The sequence below is a fragment of the Mobula birostris genome, chromosome 9 (assembly GCF_030028105.1).
Source record: "Mobula birostris isolate sMobBir1 chromosome 9, sMobBir1.hap1, whole genome shotgun sequence".
In the NCBI taxonomy this organism is placed as follows: domain Eukaryota; kingdom Metazoa; phylum Chordata; class Chondrichthyes; order Myliobatiformes; family Myliobatidae; genus Mobula; species Mobula birostris.
In genome coordinates this window covers 47,523,367-47,542,289 of record NC_092378.1, presented here as the reverse complement: position 1 = coordinate 47,542,289, position 18,923 = coordinate 47,523,367, and the positions used below count along the sequence as shown (strand labels likewise).

At 41.5% G+C, this 18,923-nt stretch overlaps 1 protein-coding gene across 4 annotated transcripts in view; it reads left to right on the top strand.

The window, feature by feature from the left end:
• Window positions 1-17,392, top strand: part of LOC140202740 (uncharacterized) — a 201,366-nt gene extending 183,974 nt beyond the window's left edge. For 3 of the 4 annotated variants that reach the window (XM_072268004.1, XM_072268003.1, XM_072268001.1), the window contains 6 exons: window positions 544-642; window positions 3,045-3,143; window positions 5,009-5,044; window positions 13,788-13,823; window positions 16,345-16,389; window positions 17,124-17,392. In XM_072268004.1, coding sequence (XP_072124105.1) covers window positions 544-642; window positions 3,045-3,143; window positions 5,009-5,044; window positions 13,788-13,823; window positions 16,345-16,389; window positions 17,124-17,127 — 319 coding nt within the window. In that variant the 3' untranslated portion in view covers window positions 17,128-17,392. The remainder of the gene's footprint in view (window positions 1-543; window positions 643-3,044; window positions 3,144-5,008; window positions 5,045-13,787; window positions 13,824-16,344; window positions 16,390-17,123) is intronic. The other variant, XM_072268002.1, reaches the window with a different exon arrangement.
• The last annotated feature ends 1,531 nt before the right edge of the window (window positions 17,393-18,923 follow it).

The following is an 18,923-nucleotide window of genomic DNA, read 5'->3' as shown; positions in this document are numbered from 1 at the left end:
AGAAACCTCTGACTGCTGACATTTCTCCCCATTTACAAAATAGTCTATGCCTTTGTTCCTTCTACTAGAAGGCTGTGAATCTGTGGAACTCATTACCACAGACAGCTGTGAAGGTCAAGTCAATAGGTATATTTAAAGAAGGGATTGATAATTTCTTGATTGGTTAGGATGTCAAATATTACAGGGAGAAGGCAGGAGAATAGGTTTGAAGGGGAAAATTAAGCAGCCATGATAGGATGAGGGAGCACACTCAAAGGGTTGAATTGCCTAATTCTGCTCCAATGTCTTATGGTCATTCCTTGGCAATTCAAGTGTTTGAATATACAGTATAACATTGTGATTTATCTTTCTCCACCACACACTCAAGCAGTTTGTTCCAGATTTCAACCAGTGGGTGAAAACCTCCTTCCTCAGATACCTCTTAAACCTCCAATCCTCCTCTTAAATCTCAGCCTGCTAGTTTTATATACCTGTTCTATGGAATGCAATTTCGTACGTCCTACCCTACCAATGTCCCCTCATAACCTTGTATATCTCAATCAGGTTCCCCCTCAGAGTGAGGATGGTTCAAAGTCGATCAGTTCAGACTGAGATGGAAGAAGGCGGATCAGCTGGGATGGGTTCAGTGCTATCCACCAAAAGGTTTGCCAGCTTATCTGATTTTGAAATATTGGCTTTGTTTAATCGCATAGAATTTTGTCAGGAGTAGTTAGGAAGTTGAACATATTGTATATTATATACTCAGTTGAGTAACTCTCCTACACCACTCTGACAGTACCTCCCAACCCTGCTATTTCCACCATCCAGGATTACTTTATTTTACTTTACTTTATCGTCACCAAACAATTGATACTAGAGTGTACAATCATCACAGCGATATTTGATTCTGCGCTTCGCGCTCCCTGGATTACAAATCGATAGTAAATATTAAAAAATTAAATTATAAATCATAAATAGGAAATAGAAAAGGGATTATAGGGGGTGCAGGAACATCAATCCCTGCAGGTTCCCCTACAAGTTTCACACACTCCTGATATGAAAATTTAACACCAGTCCTTCATGATAATTGGGTTTAATCCCTGGAACTCCTTCCTGACAGATCTGCAGGAGTAATTTCACCAGAAGGGATACTGTACTATGGTTTGAAAAGGTGACTTAGCACCATTTTCTCAATCAATGAGCAATAAATTCCCAAATCCCCAAAAAAATAATGAGAGCAAAATCTTGTCCCCTGAATGTCTCATGCTCCAGTGCTTTACTGTTACACTCTGTTGGGGTAGGGAGACTCGAGGAGAGGTTGAAATGGACAGGCAATCAGAATAGGGGTTGTGAGAACGAGGTGGGCCAAAAGAGGGGAAATAGCCAGAATTATGTATGTTTGCATCTGTGTGTTCACAGGTTTGTGTCTGTTCTTTTATATTCATTAAGAGAATGTGGGCTTTACAGGCTGAGCCAGCATATAGAGTCAAAGTATCATATAGCATCGAAGAGGCCCTTTGGCCCAGCCAGTTCATGATAACCAAGGTGCTCCATGCAAGCTCATGCTACTTGCCCACGTTTGGCCCATTCTTATCTAAAGTCTTTTTATCCAAAGACATGTTCAGCTGTCTTTCAAAACCTGTTATGGCACCAGCCTCAACCACTTCCTCTGGCAGCTCATTTGTTACAGGTAACACCATTGTGTAAAAGAAAAGTTGCCTGGCAGCTTCCCATTAAATCTTGATCCTAATAAATACACAATGCTTTCTTAGTTCTTGATTCTCCCAACCTTGGGATAAAGACCGAGTGCATCCACACTATCTATGCCTCATTTGATCTTACACACAATATTATGTACAAAGTTTAATTGCCTGTCCCCAGTTGCCCTTGTGAAGGTGAAGGTGAGCAGCCACCTTGAATTTCTGCAGTCCGTGATGTGTAGTTATGTCCACAATGGTATCCTGCAGAGGAGTTGCAGAATTTTGACCCAGTGATGGTTATATGTTTCCAAGTCAGGATGTGTGTAGCTTTGAGATTAACTTCCAAGTAGTGGTGTCCCCTTGTCCTTCTAGCTGGTAAAGGTTTCTGGATTTGGAAGGTACTGTCGCAGGAATTTTGGTGAGTTGCCGCAGTTCATCCTTTAGCTGATACAATCTGCTACTACTGTATGTTGCCGGTGGAGTGAGTGAATGGTTGTGAATGTGGTGCCTATCAAGCAGGCAGCTATGTCCTGTATGGTGGAGCTTCCATCTGGGGGTGGGGGTGGATACCATTGAAGCCCATCATATATTGAAAGGCCCAGACAGAATGCATGTGGAGAGGATGTTTCTAATAGATGAGGATTTAGGACTAGAGAGCACAATGTCAGAATGCAAAGACATCCCTTTAGACCTGAGATGAGGAGAAAATTCTTTAGCCAGAGACCGTATGACATAGGAGCAGAATTAGGCCATTCAGTGCATCGAGCCTGCTCCACCATTCCATCATGGCTGACTTATTATCCCTCTCAGCCCCATTCTCCTGCCTTTTCCCCATAAGTTTTTTTGACTCCCTTACAAATGAAGAACTTATCAACCTTTGCTTTAAATATACCCAGTGAAGTAGCCTCCACAGCCATCTGTAGCAATGAATTCTACAGATTCACCACCCTCTGGCTAAAGAAGTTCCTCCTCATCTCTGGTGATATCATTGCATTTGCCTTCCTTACCATTCATCCAACCTGCAAGTTAACCTTTAGGGAACCAGCATGAGGACTGTCAACTCTGATTTCAGAATTTTCTCACCAGTTAGAAAATTTAGAGAACACGCAGAATGTGCTAGTTCTCCTCCTATGTCTTCAGGTCATTCTCTGGCAATTCAAATACTTGAACATACAACATTGAGGTTTATCTTTCTCTACTACCCTCTCAAGCAACTTGTTCCACTTTCTTCCTCAGATCACTCCTAAACCTCCCATCACTCACTTTAAACCCTGGCTTCTTGTTTTACATACCCGCTGTATGGATTGTAATTTCTTACTACCTACCCTACCAACGTCTCCACGTAATCTTGTACATCTTCATCAGGTCCCTCCTCAATGCAAGGATAGTTCAAAGTCGATCAGCTCAGACTGAGATGGAAAAGGGTGGATCAGTCGGGATGAGTTCAGTGCTATCCACCAACAGGTATGCCAACTTATCTGATTTTGAAAAATATTGGCTTTCATTAATCACATAGAATTTTGTCTGGAGTGCTTAGAAGGAGGTTGAATATATTGTATATCACACAATATTGATGTGGAAATTTAACAGCAGTCCTTCACTGTCACCTGGTTCAACTCCTGGAACTCCTTCCAAACAGTTCTGCAGGAAGTAGTCTCTGTACCTCATGCTCCAGTGCTTTACTGATACACTCTTTTGGGGTAGGGAGACTCAAAGAGGAGAGATTAAAGTGGACAGGCAATCAGAGTTGGGTTGTGGAAGCAAGGTGAGCTGAAGGAGAGAAAATAGCCAGAATCTCCTATCTGTGTGTTTACAGGTTTGTGTGTGTTCTTTTATATTTACTCGTGGAATGTGGGTTTCACAGTCTGAGCCAACCTATAGTGTCATACAGCATGGAAGAGCCCCTTTGGGCTGGCTGGTTCTTGTTGATCAAGGTGCTCCATGCAAGCTCATCCTATTTGTCCATATTTGGCCCATTATCTCAACTCTTCTTATGCAAAGATATGTCCAACTATCTTTTAAAATCTTTTATAGCACCAGCCTCAACCACTTCCTCTTGCAGCTTATTTCATACATGTAACATCATTGTGTAAAAGAGAAGTTGTCCGGCAGGTTCCTATTAAATCTCGATCCTAATAAATACATGATGCTCTTCAGTTCTTGATTCCCCAAACTTGGGAGGTGGGGGGGAGGGGAAGACTGAGAACATACGTCCTATCTATGCCATCTCATGATTTTACACACAAAATTGTATACAAAGGTTTAATTGCCTGTCCCAGATGCATTTGCGAAGGTGTTGGGGAGCTGCCTTTTTAAATCGCTGTAGTCATTAATGTGTGATTACATCCACAGTGTTGTTTTGGAGAAGAGTACCAGCATTTTGACCCAGTGATAGTGTGGAAATTCTGATGTGCTTCCAAGTCAGGATGTATGCAGCTTTGAGAGCAACATTCAAGTTGTCTTGTTCCTATGCTTTTCCTGCCCTTGTCCTTACAGCTGGTAGAGGTTCCTGGCATTTGGAAGGTATTGTCTCAGGGTTTGTGGTGGTTTGCCACGGTTCATCCCGTAGATGATACAAACTGCTGCCACTGTATGTTGATGGTGGAGTGAGTGAATGATCGTGACAATAGTGCCTAGCAAGCAGGCAACAATGCCCTGCATGGTATTGAACCTCCATCTAGATAAGTAGAGAGTATTCTATTCCAATCCTATCCTGAGCCCTGTAAATGACACTTCAGAGGTGGAAGGTGAGTTACTTGCCCAGGATCCCTCATCTGAGTCACTAAAATGCTCTTGCAGCAACATTGTGCATATGGTTACTCCAGTTCAAATTATGGTCAATGGTAACCCACAGGATATTGATGGAATTCAGTGACAGTTATAGTACATCATTAAATATTAGGGTTTGAGCTAGATTTCCAGATGTGGGATATCTCTATTGTCCGGTCCTCTTGTGGCGTGAATGATACTTGCCATTTATCAGCCCAGCCTAGATAGTTGTGCTGTATTTGGATTGGATGCGGACTGCTTCATCATCTGAGGAGTTACAAATGGTGCTGAATATTGTGCAATCTTCAGCAAACATCCCAACTTCTGACCTTGTATCTGAAGAAAACTCATTGGTGAAGCAGCAGAAGATTAAGTGTGTGCGCGTGTGCGAAATGTTTGTGGGTACATCAGCACTAGAGTGGAACTAAACCATCCGCAATGTGGAGTAAAGTCTCAGTCTTCATTAATAAGGTCATCAGTGACTCTATAGTATCATTGTGCCTCACGTTTTCTAACAATGACTTTTGTTTTTAAGTGTTTTATTGTGTCTTGACTTTCAGATTCAGTGACACATCAAGTTTGGTTGAATCAGTAAGGTAATTGGACTGTTTTTAAACAACTTATTATTAAAGAGAACCTTAGCCTAGAAACTGGACCCATATACATCTGATTTTGATGTGCAGTTCTCACAAAATTCAATTTAATCTGGGCTGGGTTAATTAAGCAATTTTTCCCAAGTGAAGCGTTTCATTCATTGGCACGTACATCCATGTGCCATTCATTACAGTGCATTTGTTGTCTATGTGGAACTAATTGTACACCTCGTGATCCCACTAATCATGCACCACACATTTTATTCTTTGGACACATAAACTGGAGTTTTTGACTACAAACCATGACCTTTTTTTAGAACATCCCTATTGGAAAAACTGGCCTCACCCTATCAAGTTATTCCCTTTGTCCTATCCATATTTGCAATTCATAATGAAGATCCTCACTCTTTTCCAGTCCTAATGAAGGGTCTCTGATCTGAAACATTAACTCTGTTTTACATTTGAGTGTTTCCAGCATCTGCTTTCACCAAACCACGGAGGACAGGCTGCAGGGCACAATGTTTTTCTGCCTATTTTGAGTGCAGTCAAAGTTCAAATTTATTATCGAAGTACATACATGTCACCATATACAACCCTGAGCTTCATTTCCTTGTGGGCAAACACAGCAAATCCAAGAAACACAATAAAATCAGTGAAAGACCAGGGCAGACAAAAAAAAACAATACACAGACAACAACAAACTGTGCAAACACAAAAGAAAAATAAATAAATAATGAATAAATAAGCAATAAACATCATGAGCATGAGATGGAGAGTCCTTGAAAGTGACTCCATAGGTTATGGGAACAGTTCAGCGATGGGGTTAGTGGAGTTATCCTCTCTAGTCCAAGAGCGATGGATGAAGAGTTATAACTGTTCTGGAACCTGGTGGTGAGGCTCCTATACCTTCTTCCTAATGGCAGCAGTGAGAAGAGAATATAGTGTGGGTGTTGGGGGCCCTGATGATGGATCGTTCTTTCCTATGACAGTGCTCCGTGTAAATCTGCTCAATGGTAGTGAGGGATTTACCCATGCTGGACTCGGCTATGTCCACTACTTTTTGTAGTGTTTTCCTTTCAAGGGCATTGGTGTTTCCATCCCAGGCTGTAATGCAGCTCGTCAATATACTCTCCACCACATACTTGTAGAAGTTTGTCAAAGTTGTAGATGTTGTGCTGAATCTTCGCAAACTTCTAAGGAAGTAGAGGTGCAGCCAGGCTTTCCTCATAATGACACTTGCGTGCTGGAAACAGGAATAACACCTGATAACACCAAGCAATTTAAAAGTTTACTGACCTTCTCCATCTCTGATCCTCCTGTGAGGACTGGCTCATGGACCTTGGTTTCCTCTTCCTCAAGTCAATAACCATCGCCTCGACCTTGCTGATATTGAGTGAGAGGTGGCTGTTGTGGCACCATTCTGCAAGATTTTCAATCTCTCTTCTATGCTGATCTGCCACCACCTTTAATCCGGCCAACAACAGTGGTGTTATCAGCAAACTTAAATATGGCATTGACTTCACCGTCATTAGTACAAAGTTAGTAGAGCAGGGCTCTGTGGTGTAACTGTGCTGCTGGAGATTGTGGAGGAGCTATTTTTGCTGATCCAAACTGACTGGGGTCTGCAAGTGAGCAAATCAAGGATCTAAATCCATAAGGAGTTATTGAGGACAAGATCTTAAAGCATATTGATTAATTTTGAGGGAATGATAGAATTGAATGCTGAGGTTTAGTCAATGAAGAGCATCCTGATGTATGTAGCTTCATTATGATAAGTTCCAGATTTGAGTGAGGAGGCAATGAAATGGCATCTACTGTGGATCTGTTGTGATGGTAGGCAAATTGGAGTGGATCCAAGTAGCTTCTCAGGTAGGAGTTGATATGGTTCATCACCAACAGCACAAAGCACTTCATTACAATTGATGTAAATGTGACTGGATGATGGTCTTTGAAACTGGATGATAGTAATTGAAGCAGGTTACCATGTTCTTCTTGGGCAATGGTATAATTAAAGTCTGCTTGAAGCAGGTGGGTACCTCAGACTGCGAGACTGAGGGGTTAAAGATATTGATAAACATTCCAGCCTGTTGATCAGTACTTGGCTAGGTACCCCATCTGAGCCGAATGCTTTCTGTGGGTTCACCCTCCTGACAGATGCTCTCATGTTGACCTCAGAGACTGAAATCACATCACATTGGGATCTGCTTAATGAGCTGACAGTGGGAAAATTCGAAGTGGTCAGTGAGAACACTGCCTGCAGCATTCACTGAGCGGTACATTAACACTCCCACTGAGTGTGCTCAAACTAACCAGGAGTATTTCCTCCAGATTTGAGATACTCATTTCTGGTAGCCCATAATTGCCCTTCTAAGTTCACTTTGACCATCAGAAAATGGAGAAGCTATCGCAAACACCTCCCCCAACCCCCTGAGGATCCCATGATCTCAATTTACAAAGCTGTCGTGTGGGGTGCCTTCAGGGAGGTGAATCCAAGGAAAGCTTCTGGACTGGACAGGGTACCAGGCCACATACTAAAGGCCTGTGCTGACCAACTGGCTGGAGTGTTCCCTGAGATCTTCAACCTCTCACTTTGGCAGTGTGTGATACCCACCTGCTTCAAGCAGGCTGCATTTATACCAGTGCCCAAGAAGAGCTTGGTGACCATTCCACAATGGCTATTGCCCAGTTGCACTTGCACCCACAGTGACGATGTTTTGAAAGATTGGTGATTAAACTTATCACCTCTTGCCCGAGAGGTGACTTGTATACGCTCCAATTTGCCGACTGGAGCAACAGGTCCACATCAGTTGCCATCTCACTGGCTCTTCACACAATCCTGAATACATCTGAACAGCAAAGATGCATACATCAGGATGCTCTTTGTCAATTACAGCTCAGCATTTAATACCATCATCCCCTTAAAACTAATTAATAAGCTCCAAGACCTTGGCCTCAATACCTCCTTGTGCAATTGGATCCTAGATTTCCTTACGAGTACACCCAAATCAGTTCGGCTTGGCAAGAAAATCTCCTCCACCATCTCCTTCAACACAGGTGCACCAGAGGGCCGTGTGCTTTGCCCCCTGCTCTACTCACTTTACACCTATAACTGTGTGGCTAAGCACAGCCCCAACGCCATATTCAATTTTGTTGAGCCAAATCAACGGTTGGTGATAAATTAGCATACAGGAGGGAGATTGAAAATTTAGCTGAGTGGTGTCATAACATCAACCTCTCACTCAATGTCAGCAAGACCAAGGAAATTATTATAGACTTCAGGAAAGGGAAACCGAAGCCAGTCCTCATCAGTGGATCAGAGGTGGAGAGGGTTAGCAACTTTAACCTGTTTCTGGGTGTTACTCAAATATTACTGAAATATTAAATGCACAACAATGGGGTTGAGGTCTTACCAAGAGGGATGTGGATGTATTGGGAGATCAGTGCCGAGAGGATTAATTCCTAGGATATTTTGAAGTAAAGGAAGAGGTAGTATTGGGTCCTTTAAAGAGCATTAAGGTTTAAAAGTTCTCAGGGACTGACAGATTGCTGGGGCCTTGAATAATATCTTTGTATGCTCTCTAGCCACAGGCGAGGTTCCATTAGACTATCAAGTAGCTAATGTTGTTCTATTGTTCAAGAAGGGAACCAGAGATAATCCTGGAAACTATAGACTGGTGTGCCTCACGTCAATGGTAGAGAAGTTACTGGGGAGAATTCACAGAGGTATATTTGTGGATATTGGAAAATCTAATTAGGGAGAGTGAGCATGGATTTATACAGGACAAGTAGTGTCTTTGTAAGAGCATATTCTGGAGTTAGAGTATATAGCAAATATTAACTTCACCAGCAACCAATCTTCAGACATGAACATGGATTGTAGATTGAATTTAACATGCAGCCCTGAACAATGGTTTTCCTGGAACTGTGGAATGGAGTTGATTGTAACCCAGACAATGCTGATTAAATTCCATTGTGGGTGTCTGGAGTGTGGGTGCAAAGGTGTGTGAAGGCCATATGTAATTCAAATGAAGTTGTGTAGATGCATTGTAACTGTAGAATTGTCCTGCTGTTATCTTTGTTCTTTAGCATATAAAAAATGTCATATAATATTGGGTCAGGAGCCCTATTCCTCCAAGAGTGTCTCAACATGATGACTGCTACCTGCTTTCATTGAATAAAACATTTCTGTATCCACTAGCTTCAGGGTCTCCCCGGTGACTTTGTTCATGTTAAAACATCTTATTAACTTGACTGAGTTTTTTGACGAGGCAACGAGGGTGATTAATGAAGGTTGAGCTGCAGATTATTGTCTACATGGATTTTAGTAAGGTGTTTGACAAGGATAGTCATGGGAGACTCATCCAGAAGATTAAACTGCATGGAATCATGGGTGAATTGGCCATTTGGATTCAAAACTAGCTTGCGCATATAAGATAGAGGGTGATGGAGCTGGAGGTCTATGATTAGTGGTTCTTCACAGGGATCTGTACTGGGACCTCCGTTTGTGATATATATAAAAGACCTTCATGATAATGCAGATGGGTGGGTTAGTAAGTTTGCATGTTTTACAATGATAAGTGGTGTTGTGGATAATGTAGGTGACTGGCAAAGAATACAGCGGAATACAGATCAGTTGTAGATATGGGCAGAGAATAGTGGGTGGAGCTTAACCCAGCTAAATACTAAGTCAAATGTAAAGAGACTGTGCACAGGCAAGGCCCTTAACAGTGTTGATGAGCAGAGGGATCTTGCAGTCCAAGTTCATAATTCCTTGAAAGTGGCTACAGATTGACAGGGTAGTTAGGAAGAACAAATGGTATGCTTGCCTTTATTAGTTGAGGCATTGAGTTCAAAAGTCAGGAAGTTATGTTGCAGCTTTATAAAAGTCTAGTAAGACTGCATCTGGAGTATTGTATACAGTTCTGGTCACTCCATCATAGGAAAGATGTTGAAGTTTTGGAGAAAGTGCAGTAGAGGTTTACCAGAATGCTACCTGCAGGGCATTTGTTGTAAGGAGGCTGGAAAAACTTGGGTTGTTTTCTCTGGAGCAGCGGAGGCTGAGGGGAGATCTGATAGATGTTTATAGGATTATGAGGGGCAAGAATAGAGTAGACAGACAGTATCTTTTATCCCAGGGTTGAAATGTCTAATACCAGAGAGCATGCTATAAAGTGAGGGGGGAGGTGGTCATTTCAAAGGAAGTGTGAGGAACATGGTTTTGTTTGTTTTTTTTTGTTTTACACAGAGAGCAGTGGGTGCCTGAAATGTGCTGCCCGGGGTGGTGGTAGAGGCAGATACATTAGGTACTTTTAAGACACGTTTAGGTAGACACAGGAATATGAGGAAAATGAAGGTATATGGACACTGAAATAGTAGTGATTAGTTTAGTTAGCCATTTGATTACTAATTTAATTGGTTCAGTATAATATTGTGGGCCGAAGGGCTTGTTCCTGTGTTGTACTGTTCTATATTCTAAGACACCCATGTGACATTGAATGGGATTGTAGCCTCAAATTGCCACAGAGCCACATTTCTCTCTATCTCCCATTGCTGTCAGGTTGCAGATTCAGACTCTGGCCACCAGGTGGCTCTACATTCCAAACTTTGACACTAAAGCAAAATCCTGCAGATGCTGGAAAGCTGAAATAAAAGCAGAAAGTGCAGAAAATGCTGATCAGGGGATGAAGTATTTGTGGAGAGATAAAAAGAATTGGTGACCTTTCATTGGAACTGGGACATGTCAGTGACATTTTGGGGGAAAACCTAGCAAGGTGGTTGAAGTTGGGTTAATGAGCTAGTCCACAACCCCAGTGTCCCCTTGGCTATACTTGTCCTGGACTATGGACACCATGATATGGAAAGACAGAATGAATTTCAGGGATCAGGGTTAGCCAACACTGAGCAATCCTTTCAATGATTTAAGAGCTGCCTTCAAAACAATTGAACATAATTGACCACAACATTCTCCTAGATTGCCTTGAGAACTGGGTTGGCCTCTCATAAATCTTTGAGAGAAAATTTTTTGTCCATGTTGGAGGCCAATTTTTTTTTTAAAAAGATATGATATACCTTTTGGTATTGCTCAGGTGAGCTGCCTTGGTCAGGGACTCCATAAGCATGCTCCCCTTGGGAGACACCATTAGAGATCACCACAGTTATGCAGACGCATCTCGGCTGACATCTGGTAAATCTGCAATAAACAGGTGGATGAGCAATAATTCCTTAAAACTAAATGACAATAAAACTTAAATACTTTTGAATGGTCCCAAAGCCAAAGAATAAACTTCTTGATAAACTTGACCTCCCTTGTAAAATCTGAACAAGACTGGGTGTTATCATTGATTCAGATTTGAATTTTAAATCCCACATAAAGAAAGTATCCAGAACAGAATTTTTACACTTTGCAGTGGTATGTCCATGTCTGTCATTCAGTGATGCTAAAAACTGGTTCACGCCTTTACAGTGCCTACAAAAAGTATTCTCTCCCCCCCCTCGGAAGTTTTCATGTTTTAATATTGTACAACATTGAATCACAGTGGATTTAATTTGGCTTTTTGACACTGATCAACAGAGAGACTCTTTTGTGTCAAAGTGAAAACAGATCACTACAAAGTGATCTAAATTAATTACAAATATAAAACAAAATAATTGATTGCATAAGTATACATCCCCCTTTAACACGACACGCCAAATCATCACTGGTGCAGCCAATTAATTTTAGAAGTTGCATAATTAATTAAATAGAGATCGCCATGCGCAGTCAAGGTGTTTCAATTCATTGTGGTAAAAATACACCTGTATCTGGAAGGTCCAACTGCTGATGAGTCAGTATCCTGGCAAAGACTACACCATGAAGACAAAAGAACACTCCAAGCAACTCTCAAAAATATTATTGAAAAGCACATGAATACAAGAAAATTTCCAAATCACTGAATATCCTTCGGAGTACAGTTAAGTCAATCATCAAGAAATGGAAAGAATATGGCACAGCTGTAAATCTGCCTAGAGCAGACTGTGCTAAAAAACTGAGTGACCATGCAAGAAGGGGGAAGGCCACCAAGAAACCTATGACAACTCTGGAGGAGTTTCAAGCTTCAGTGGCTGAGATGAAAGAGACTGCGCATACACCAAATGTTTCCCAGGTGCTTCACCAGTCGCAGCTTAATGGGAGATTGGCAAAGAAAAAGGCACTGTTCAAAAAAAAACTCACATAAAATCTTGGTTAGAGTTTGCCAGAAGGCATGTGGGAGACTCTGAAGTCAGCTGGAGTCTATGGTCTGATGAAACCAAAATTGACCTTGTTGGCCATCAGACTAAACACTATGTTTGGCATAAGCCAAATGCCGCACATCATCAAAAACACACCATCCCTAGTGTGAAGTGTAGCGGTGGCTGCATCATGCTGTGGGATGCTTCACTGCAGCAGGCCCTGGAAGGCTTGTGAAGTTAGAGTGCAAAATGAAAGCAGCAAAATACAGGGAAATCCTGGAGGAAAACCTGATGCAGTCTGCAAGAGAACTGCAACTTGGGAGAAGATTTGTTTTCCAGCAATACAATGACCCCAAGCATAAAGCAAAAACTGCACAGGAATGGCTGAAAAGCAAAGTTAATGTCCTGGAGTGGCCAAGTTAGAGTCCAGACTTCAATCCAATTGAGAATTTGAGGCTGGACTGAAAAGGGCACTCACAATCCTCGTGCATTCTGGCAGAGCTTGAGCTGTTTTGTAAAGAACAGTGTCTAGCTGTACAAAGCTGATAAGAGACATACCCACACAGAATCAAGGCTGTAATTGCTACCAAAGGCTGTAACTGCATCTATTAAGTACTGACTTGAAAGGAGTGAATACTTATGCAATTAATTATTTTGAGTTTTATATTGATAATTAATTTAGACCACTTTGTAGAGACCTGTTATCACTTTGACATGGAAAACTCTTTCTGTTGATCAGTGTCAAAAAAGCCTAATTAAATCCACTGTGATTCAATGTTGTAAAACAAAAAAACACGAAAACTTGCAAAGGGAGGTGGGGATGAATACTTTTTATGGGCATTATATATCAAAAAGAATACATTACTGCCACCCACTTTTTATTGGCCTTCCAAAACAAACTATTGACAAACTTCAACTCATTCAGAACACCACTACTAAACTTTTAACTAAAACCAAGATGAGGGAGCATATCACTCCTGTCCTATCTACTCTGCATTGGCTTCCTACACCTTTTAGAATTGATTTTAAAGTTCTCTTACTTGTTTTTAAATCCCTAAATAGTCTAGGATTGGAGTACATCACAGGATTGCTTTCATTTTACAGTTCTTCTCGAGTTCTCAGATCATCTTCTGCTAATCTTTTAAACTAAAACAATCTTTCTCAAAAGATAATTGGCAGGTCATCTTTGTTGAACTACACTCCTAAACTGTGGAAGTTAATACATAAAACTATACAGGATGCAAATTCAGTTGACACTTTCAAGTGACAGCTCGAAACCTATTTATTTGATCTTGCTTTTAACTAACATCATTTTATCTTTTATCACCATGTTTACACTTTATCCCATGATGAAACACTTTGAACTGCATCACCTTTATGAAAAGTGCTCTATAAATAAGTTATTAATATTATTAATAATGATGTCAGGAGGCTATGAACAATAATTCTAATGGTCAAAGTTTGTGTGGGAAAACGAGCTAATAGAGCCTCCTTCTTACCCAGCCAACTTCTTACACAGTTTTTATTCATGTTTTAGGAACCGATCAGAAACACAGTTCATCAAGTCAAACAGGTATGGGATCTTAAATGGATTATCTACTCACCAGCTTTACATTTATCATAAACCTTCAACAACTTTTGATGGAATTCAGCTTTTTGCCTTTGGTATTATTTCAGGTTCAGCTGTGACGTGGTCAAATGACATTGTCAGACTGAGCTAAAACTGTTGCAAGCTCAAATCCTAAATCTTAAATACAACATCTTAGCTGACACTCCAGTGCAATACTAGAGTGCTGAACTGTCAGAGGCCCCATCTCTCTAGGATTTCAACACTGGATGATAAAGATCCTTGAGTTTTATTTTGTAGAAGAGGGAAGTGTGTTATCCGCACCCTCCTGCCTGATATTCTTGCCACAGATATACCATCACTAAAAAAAATAGTTACAATACGATCACTGATTCTGGGGAGACTATTGTCTCCTAATTAGCTCCACACTTATCTTCTTTTTCAGGTGTCCCTCTGGAGGGAGGATAGTTTGGTTCCACTCTGGGTCTGGGAGCTCTAAGGCAGATGATGAAGCCAAAGTGGGATCCATAGACTTGGCCAAAGTTGAAGTGTATCCACTCCTTCCAGCATTGTCATTGGGCTTCCTTCTGCTCCTGGTTCACAAACTCGAGGTTCTTACTGTGATTCCACAATGCTCCTTCTGCACTTTGAGCAGTCATGGACAGAGGCACCCAGAAGAGAGTAGGAAGTTTGCCTTTTCTCAAGGAGACTTAGAACCTTTTCTTTGGTCTGCCTCATAACCCCCTTCCTTTCACAGACCTCAGAATTGAGTCACAAGGTACGGCAAACACTGGAATCTGTAGCTACACAAGACACTAGAAGGAATCAGAGGGTTGGGCAGCACCTCTGAGGGAGATGGACTGTCCTCTCCAGAGATGCCGTCCATCAAGATCCTTCATCTAGTCCAGAAACATTGACTATCCATTTCATTTCGTAGAAACATAGAAAATAGGTGCAGGAGTAGGCCATTCGGCCCTTCAGGCCTGCGCCGCCATTCAGTATGATCATGGCTGATCATCCAATCCAGAACCCTGTACCTGCCTTCTCTCCATACCCCCTGATCCCTTCAGCCACAAGGGCCATATCTAACTCCCTCTTAAATATAGCCAATGAACTGGCCTCAATTGTTTCCTGTGGCAGAGAATTCCACAGATTCACCACTCTCTGTGTGAAGAAGTTTTTCCTCATCTCAGTCCTAAAAGGCTTCCCCTTTATCCTTAAACTGTGACCCCTCGTTCTGGACTTCCCCAACATCGGGAACAATCTTCCTACATCTCTAGCCTGTCCAATCCCTTTAGAATTTTATATGCTTCAATAAGATCCCCCTTAATCTTCTAAATTCCGGCGAGTATAAGCCTAGTCGATCCAGCCTTTCATCATATGAAAGTCCTGCCATCCCAGGAATCAATGTGGTGAACCTTCTTTGTACTCCCTCTATGGCAAGAATGTCTTTCCTCAGATTAGGGGACCAAAACTGCACACGATACTCCAGGTGTGGTCTCACCAAGGCCTTGTACAACTGCAGTAGAACCTTCCTGCTCCTGTACTCAAATCCTCTTCCTATAAATGCCAGCATACCATTCGCCTTTTTCACCACCTGCTGTACCTGCATGCCCACTTTCAATGACTGGTGTACAATGACACCCAGGTCTTGATGCACCTCCCCTTTTCCTAATTGGCCACCATTCAGATAATAATCTGTTTTCCTGTTCTTGCCACCAAAGTGGATAACCTCACATTTATCCACATTAAATTGCATCTGCCATGAATTTGCCCACTCACCTAACCTATCCAAGTCACCTTGCGTCCTCGTAGCATCCTCCTCACAGCTAACACTGCTGCCCAGCTTCGTGTCATCCGCAAACTTGGAGATGCTGCATTTAATTCCCTCGTCTAAGTCATTAATATATATTGTAAACAACTGGGGTCTCAGCACTGAGCCTTGCAGTATCCCACTAGTCACTGCCTACCATTCTGAAAAGGTCCCGTTTATTCCCACTCTTTGCTTCCTGTATTTCATAGGTGCTGCCTGAACTGGAGTTGCTTCAGCATCTTGTTTGTTGCCTAGAATGCTGCGACTGTCTCAGGAATCCAGTATCAGCCTCAGTGAGCTGCCTAACAGAACCAACCCAGAGTAACTAGGGGCTCAGTGCTGGGATTGTGACCAGATGTGTGACAAAATGGCCAGCTCCTTGCTTGTTAAAGAAGGGAACACACTTTGTGATGCAATGTGTGTCTATAAAGAAGAGGTTCTCCCTTGTATAAATTGTTGGATCCCTCTTGCAAACAGTATTTAGGCAAACTATTCCAACAAATATCAACATTTATGGGGAAATATTCACCAAAAGAACAAATAGATTACCAGAATTCACTGAAATGCATTACTATGAATGAATATCCCTTTCAAAGGTTGGGCTTTTTCATGGAACTGATGATCAACACCTCAAACTTTTATATCTACCAGTTCTGATATTTTGTGTGGGAGAAGAGATGGATGTACACTTAAATAAATATTTTATTTCTACAGAAAGATTCATCTTGTTTCATCCTCTTCACCCACCTCAGGCAGTCAGTGAGTATACAATTAGTTCAACTTTTATCCTTTTCTGTGTGACTTTAATGAATTCAGTTATTCATTTTCAGGGGGCAAAGCATGGAGTAAAGAGATTAGAGAATTGTCAATATCTTTTGGGTCTTTCCTCAAAGCAGCTAGTCCCTGAATGACTTTAGATCCGTTCTAACCATTTAGACACAGTACGTCTATCTTGAGAGCAAAATAAGATATCAGCTACAACGGCCAGGTAGTCATGGTAGTGTAGCAACTGGCACAATTTTATTACAGCTCAAGGTGTCGGAGTTCGGAGTTCAATTCCAGCGTTGTCTGTAAGGAGTTTGTACGTTTTCCCCATGACCATGTGGGTTTCCTCCAGGTGCTCCAGTTTCTTTCTACTGCCCAAAGACGTACTGGTTAGTAGGTTAATTGGTCACTGTAAATAGTCCTGTGGTTAGGCGAGGGTTAAATACGTGAGTTGCTGGGCAGCGTGTGTCATTGGGCCGGAAGAGCCTGTTCTGCGCTGCCTTTCTAAATAAAATGAGGATATTCCTGTCATAGAACATGCCTTCAAACTGCTCTGAACAATGCCTCTAAAAATCAACCATGAACATTAAAAGGATTTATCAGCTTTCCCATTTTATAATTGTTTGTGGGGCAAGCCCCTCATGAACTCTACACTTACAAGCAACATCATTCTCTCTCCTACCGCCTCATTTACCTGCTGACACCTTGTTCATCTTCTTGCTTTTCAGGTAACCAATGAGCATCAATCCAAGTTTGCATTCAAGGTGAAACCCGTCCAACATCTACTTATGCTGGGCAATTGAAAGCATTATTGAACAGCAGTGCTTAAAGCAATTTCCTCCACGGAAACGCTTCACATCAACAGAAATGGGAAATGAGGATCTAGTATATCCATGGTCATTGCAATAGAAAAGAAATGTCAACCATAATGGGCAGATACTTCGACTACGCTGTAGTGGCTTACCTAGTGTTTGTATTTTACTGTATATTACCAAAATCTGACAATGGTGTGCAGTATTTTAACTTCAATAAATATTGTTTTACCAAGTTACTATATGTTTGCATCAATAATATGTCTCTCAGGAGAAAGTAGACCCAGGTTCATTCTCTTCGTCTTTCAATTCAAATAAACATCGCAAACTCGTTTCTGAACATTTCTGGAAATCAATGCAACTTCCTTTCAGAGAATCCTCTGATGTGGCCCTCCCCCTGTGAAGGCTCTAATGAAAAAAAAAAATGCACATGCTTGAAGTCAATATTAGAGACAGGAAGTATCAGAGATACTCTGATGAAAGGTCAATCTGAAATGTTGTCAAAATCACAGAGCATGGAAACGTGCTTCAGCCCACCGCGTTTGCACTGACCATCAAGCACCCACTTACACGCATTCCATTTTACTCCCATCAATTCCTCTCATGTTTTAGCACACTAAGGATAAATATTGGGATGTGGGATGAAATGGGAAAAGGAGCCACACAGCCAAAAGGAGAATGTGCAAACTCCAAACACTGCAGCAGTAGTCAGGGTTGAAACCAGATCCTGGATAGATCCTGACTGCCTGTCTGCCTCTCTCCACATTCACTGCCTGGCCCACTGAACGTTTCCAGCATTTTGTGTTTTAACATTTGCCAGATCCAGCTGCTTATTTAGGCGCAGGTGCTACCAACTGGCCACATTCCTCAGTACTCCCCATCATGAGGGAGCATTCATTGACCCGCTTTACTGCAGAAAACCAAGAGGCTAGTGCAGGTCGATATGTCACAGAATGATCAGGGAGAATGGTTTCCTGCCTTCTAGCAGGGAAGATTTGTGGCAAAAAAGTAATCAAAATATTGTGCAGCATACCTTACCATACTGGTTCATGTTAGCTCATTGTGTAAAAAATTCTGATAAATGGAACAATATCTACATTACCCAGGAGGATGAGATGAGGGTGGTTGCTCGTGCATACAAGAGTGCAATAAAATCATTGAGAAACTTCTATGGTACTAACTGGGGAAACTACTTGTTAGGGTGTTTTTGGGGTTAGAACATATAGTAAAATATTAACTTATAACTTCAGCCACCAATCTTCAGACCTGAATATGGACTGTAGATTAAATTTACAATGCAGTCCTGAACAATGGGTTCTGTAGAGCCGTGAACCGCAGTTAATTGGAAAACCAGACAATGCTGATTAACATTCATTTGGGTGTCTATAGTGTGGATGCGAAGAGGGAGGTGTGAAAGCTATATGTAATTCAAAGGAAACATTGTAGATATATTGTAAGTATAGAATTAGCCTTTGATCTTTATCATATAAAATTACATGGAATGTTGGGTCGAGCAGGCTTCTTCGTCTGAAAGGGTCTCAATATGATGCCTGCTGTGTTTCATTTTGCTGTATAAAACACTACATTTCTACCAGCTATGTCTCTCTGGAGACTTGAAAGGTTCATTTATTTTCGAAGTACACAGTTCTCAAATTCTTCTCCAGGTAGCCACGAAACCAAGAAAAGAATAACAGCATGATCATCAACCCCCAATGC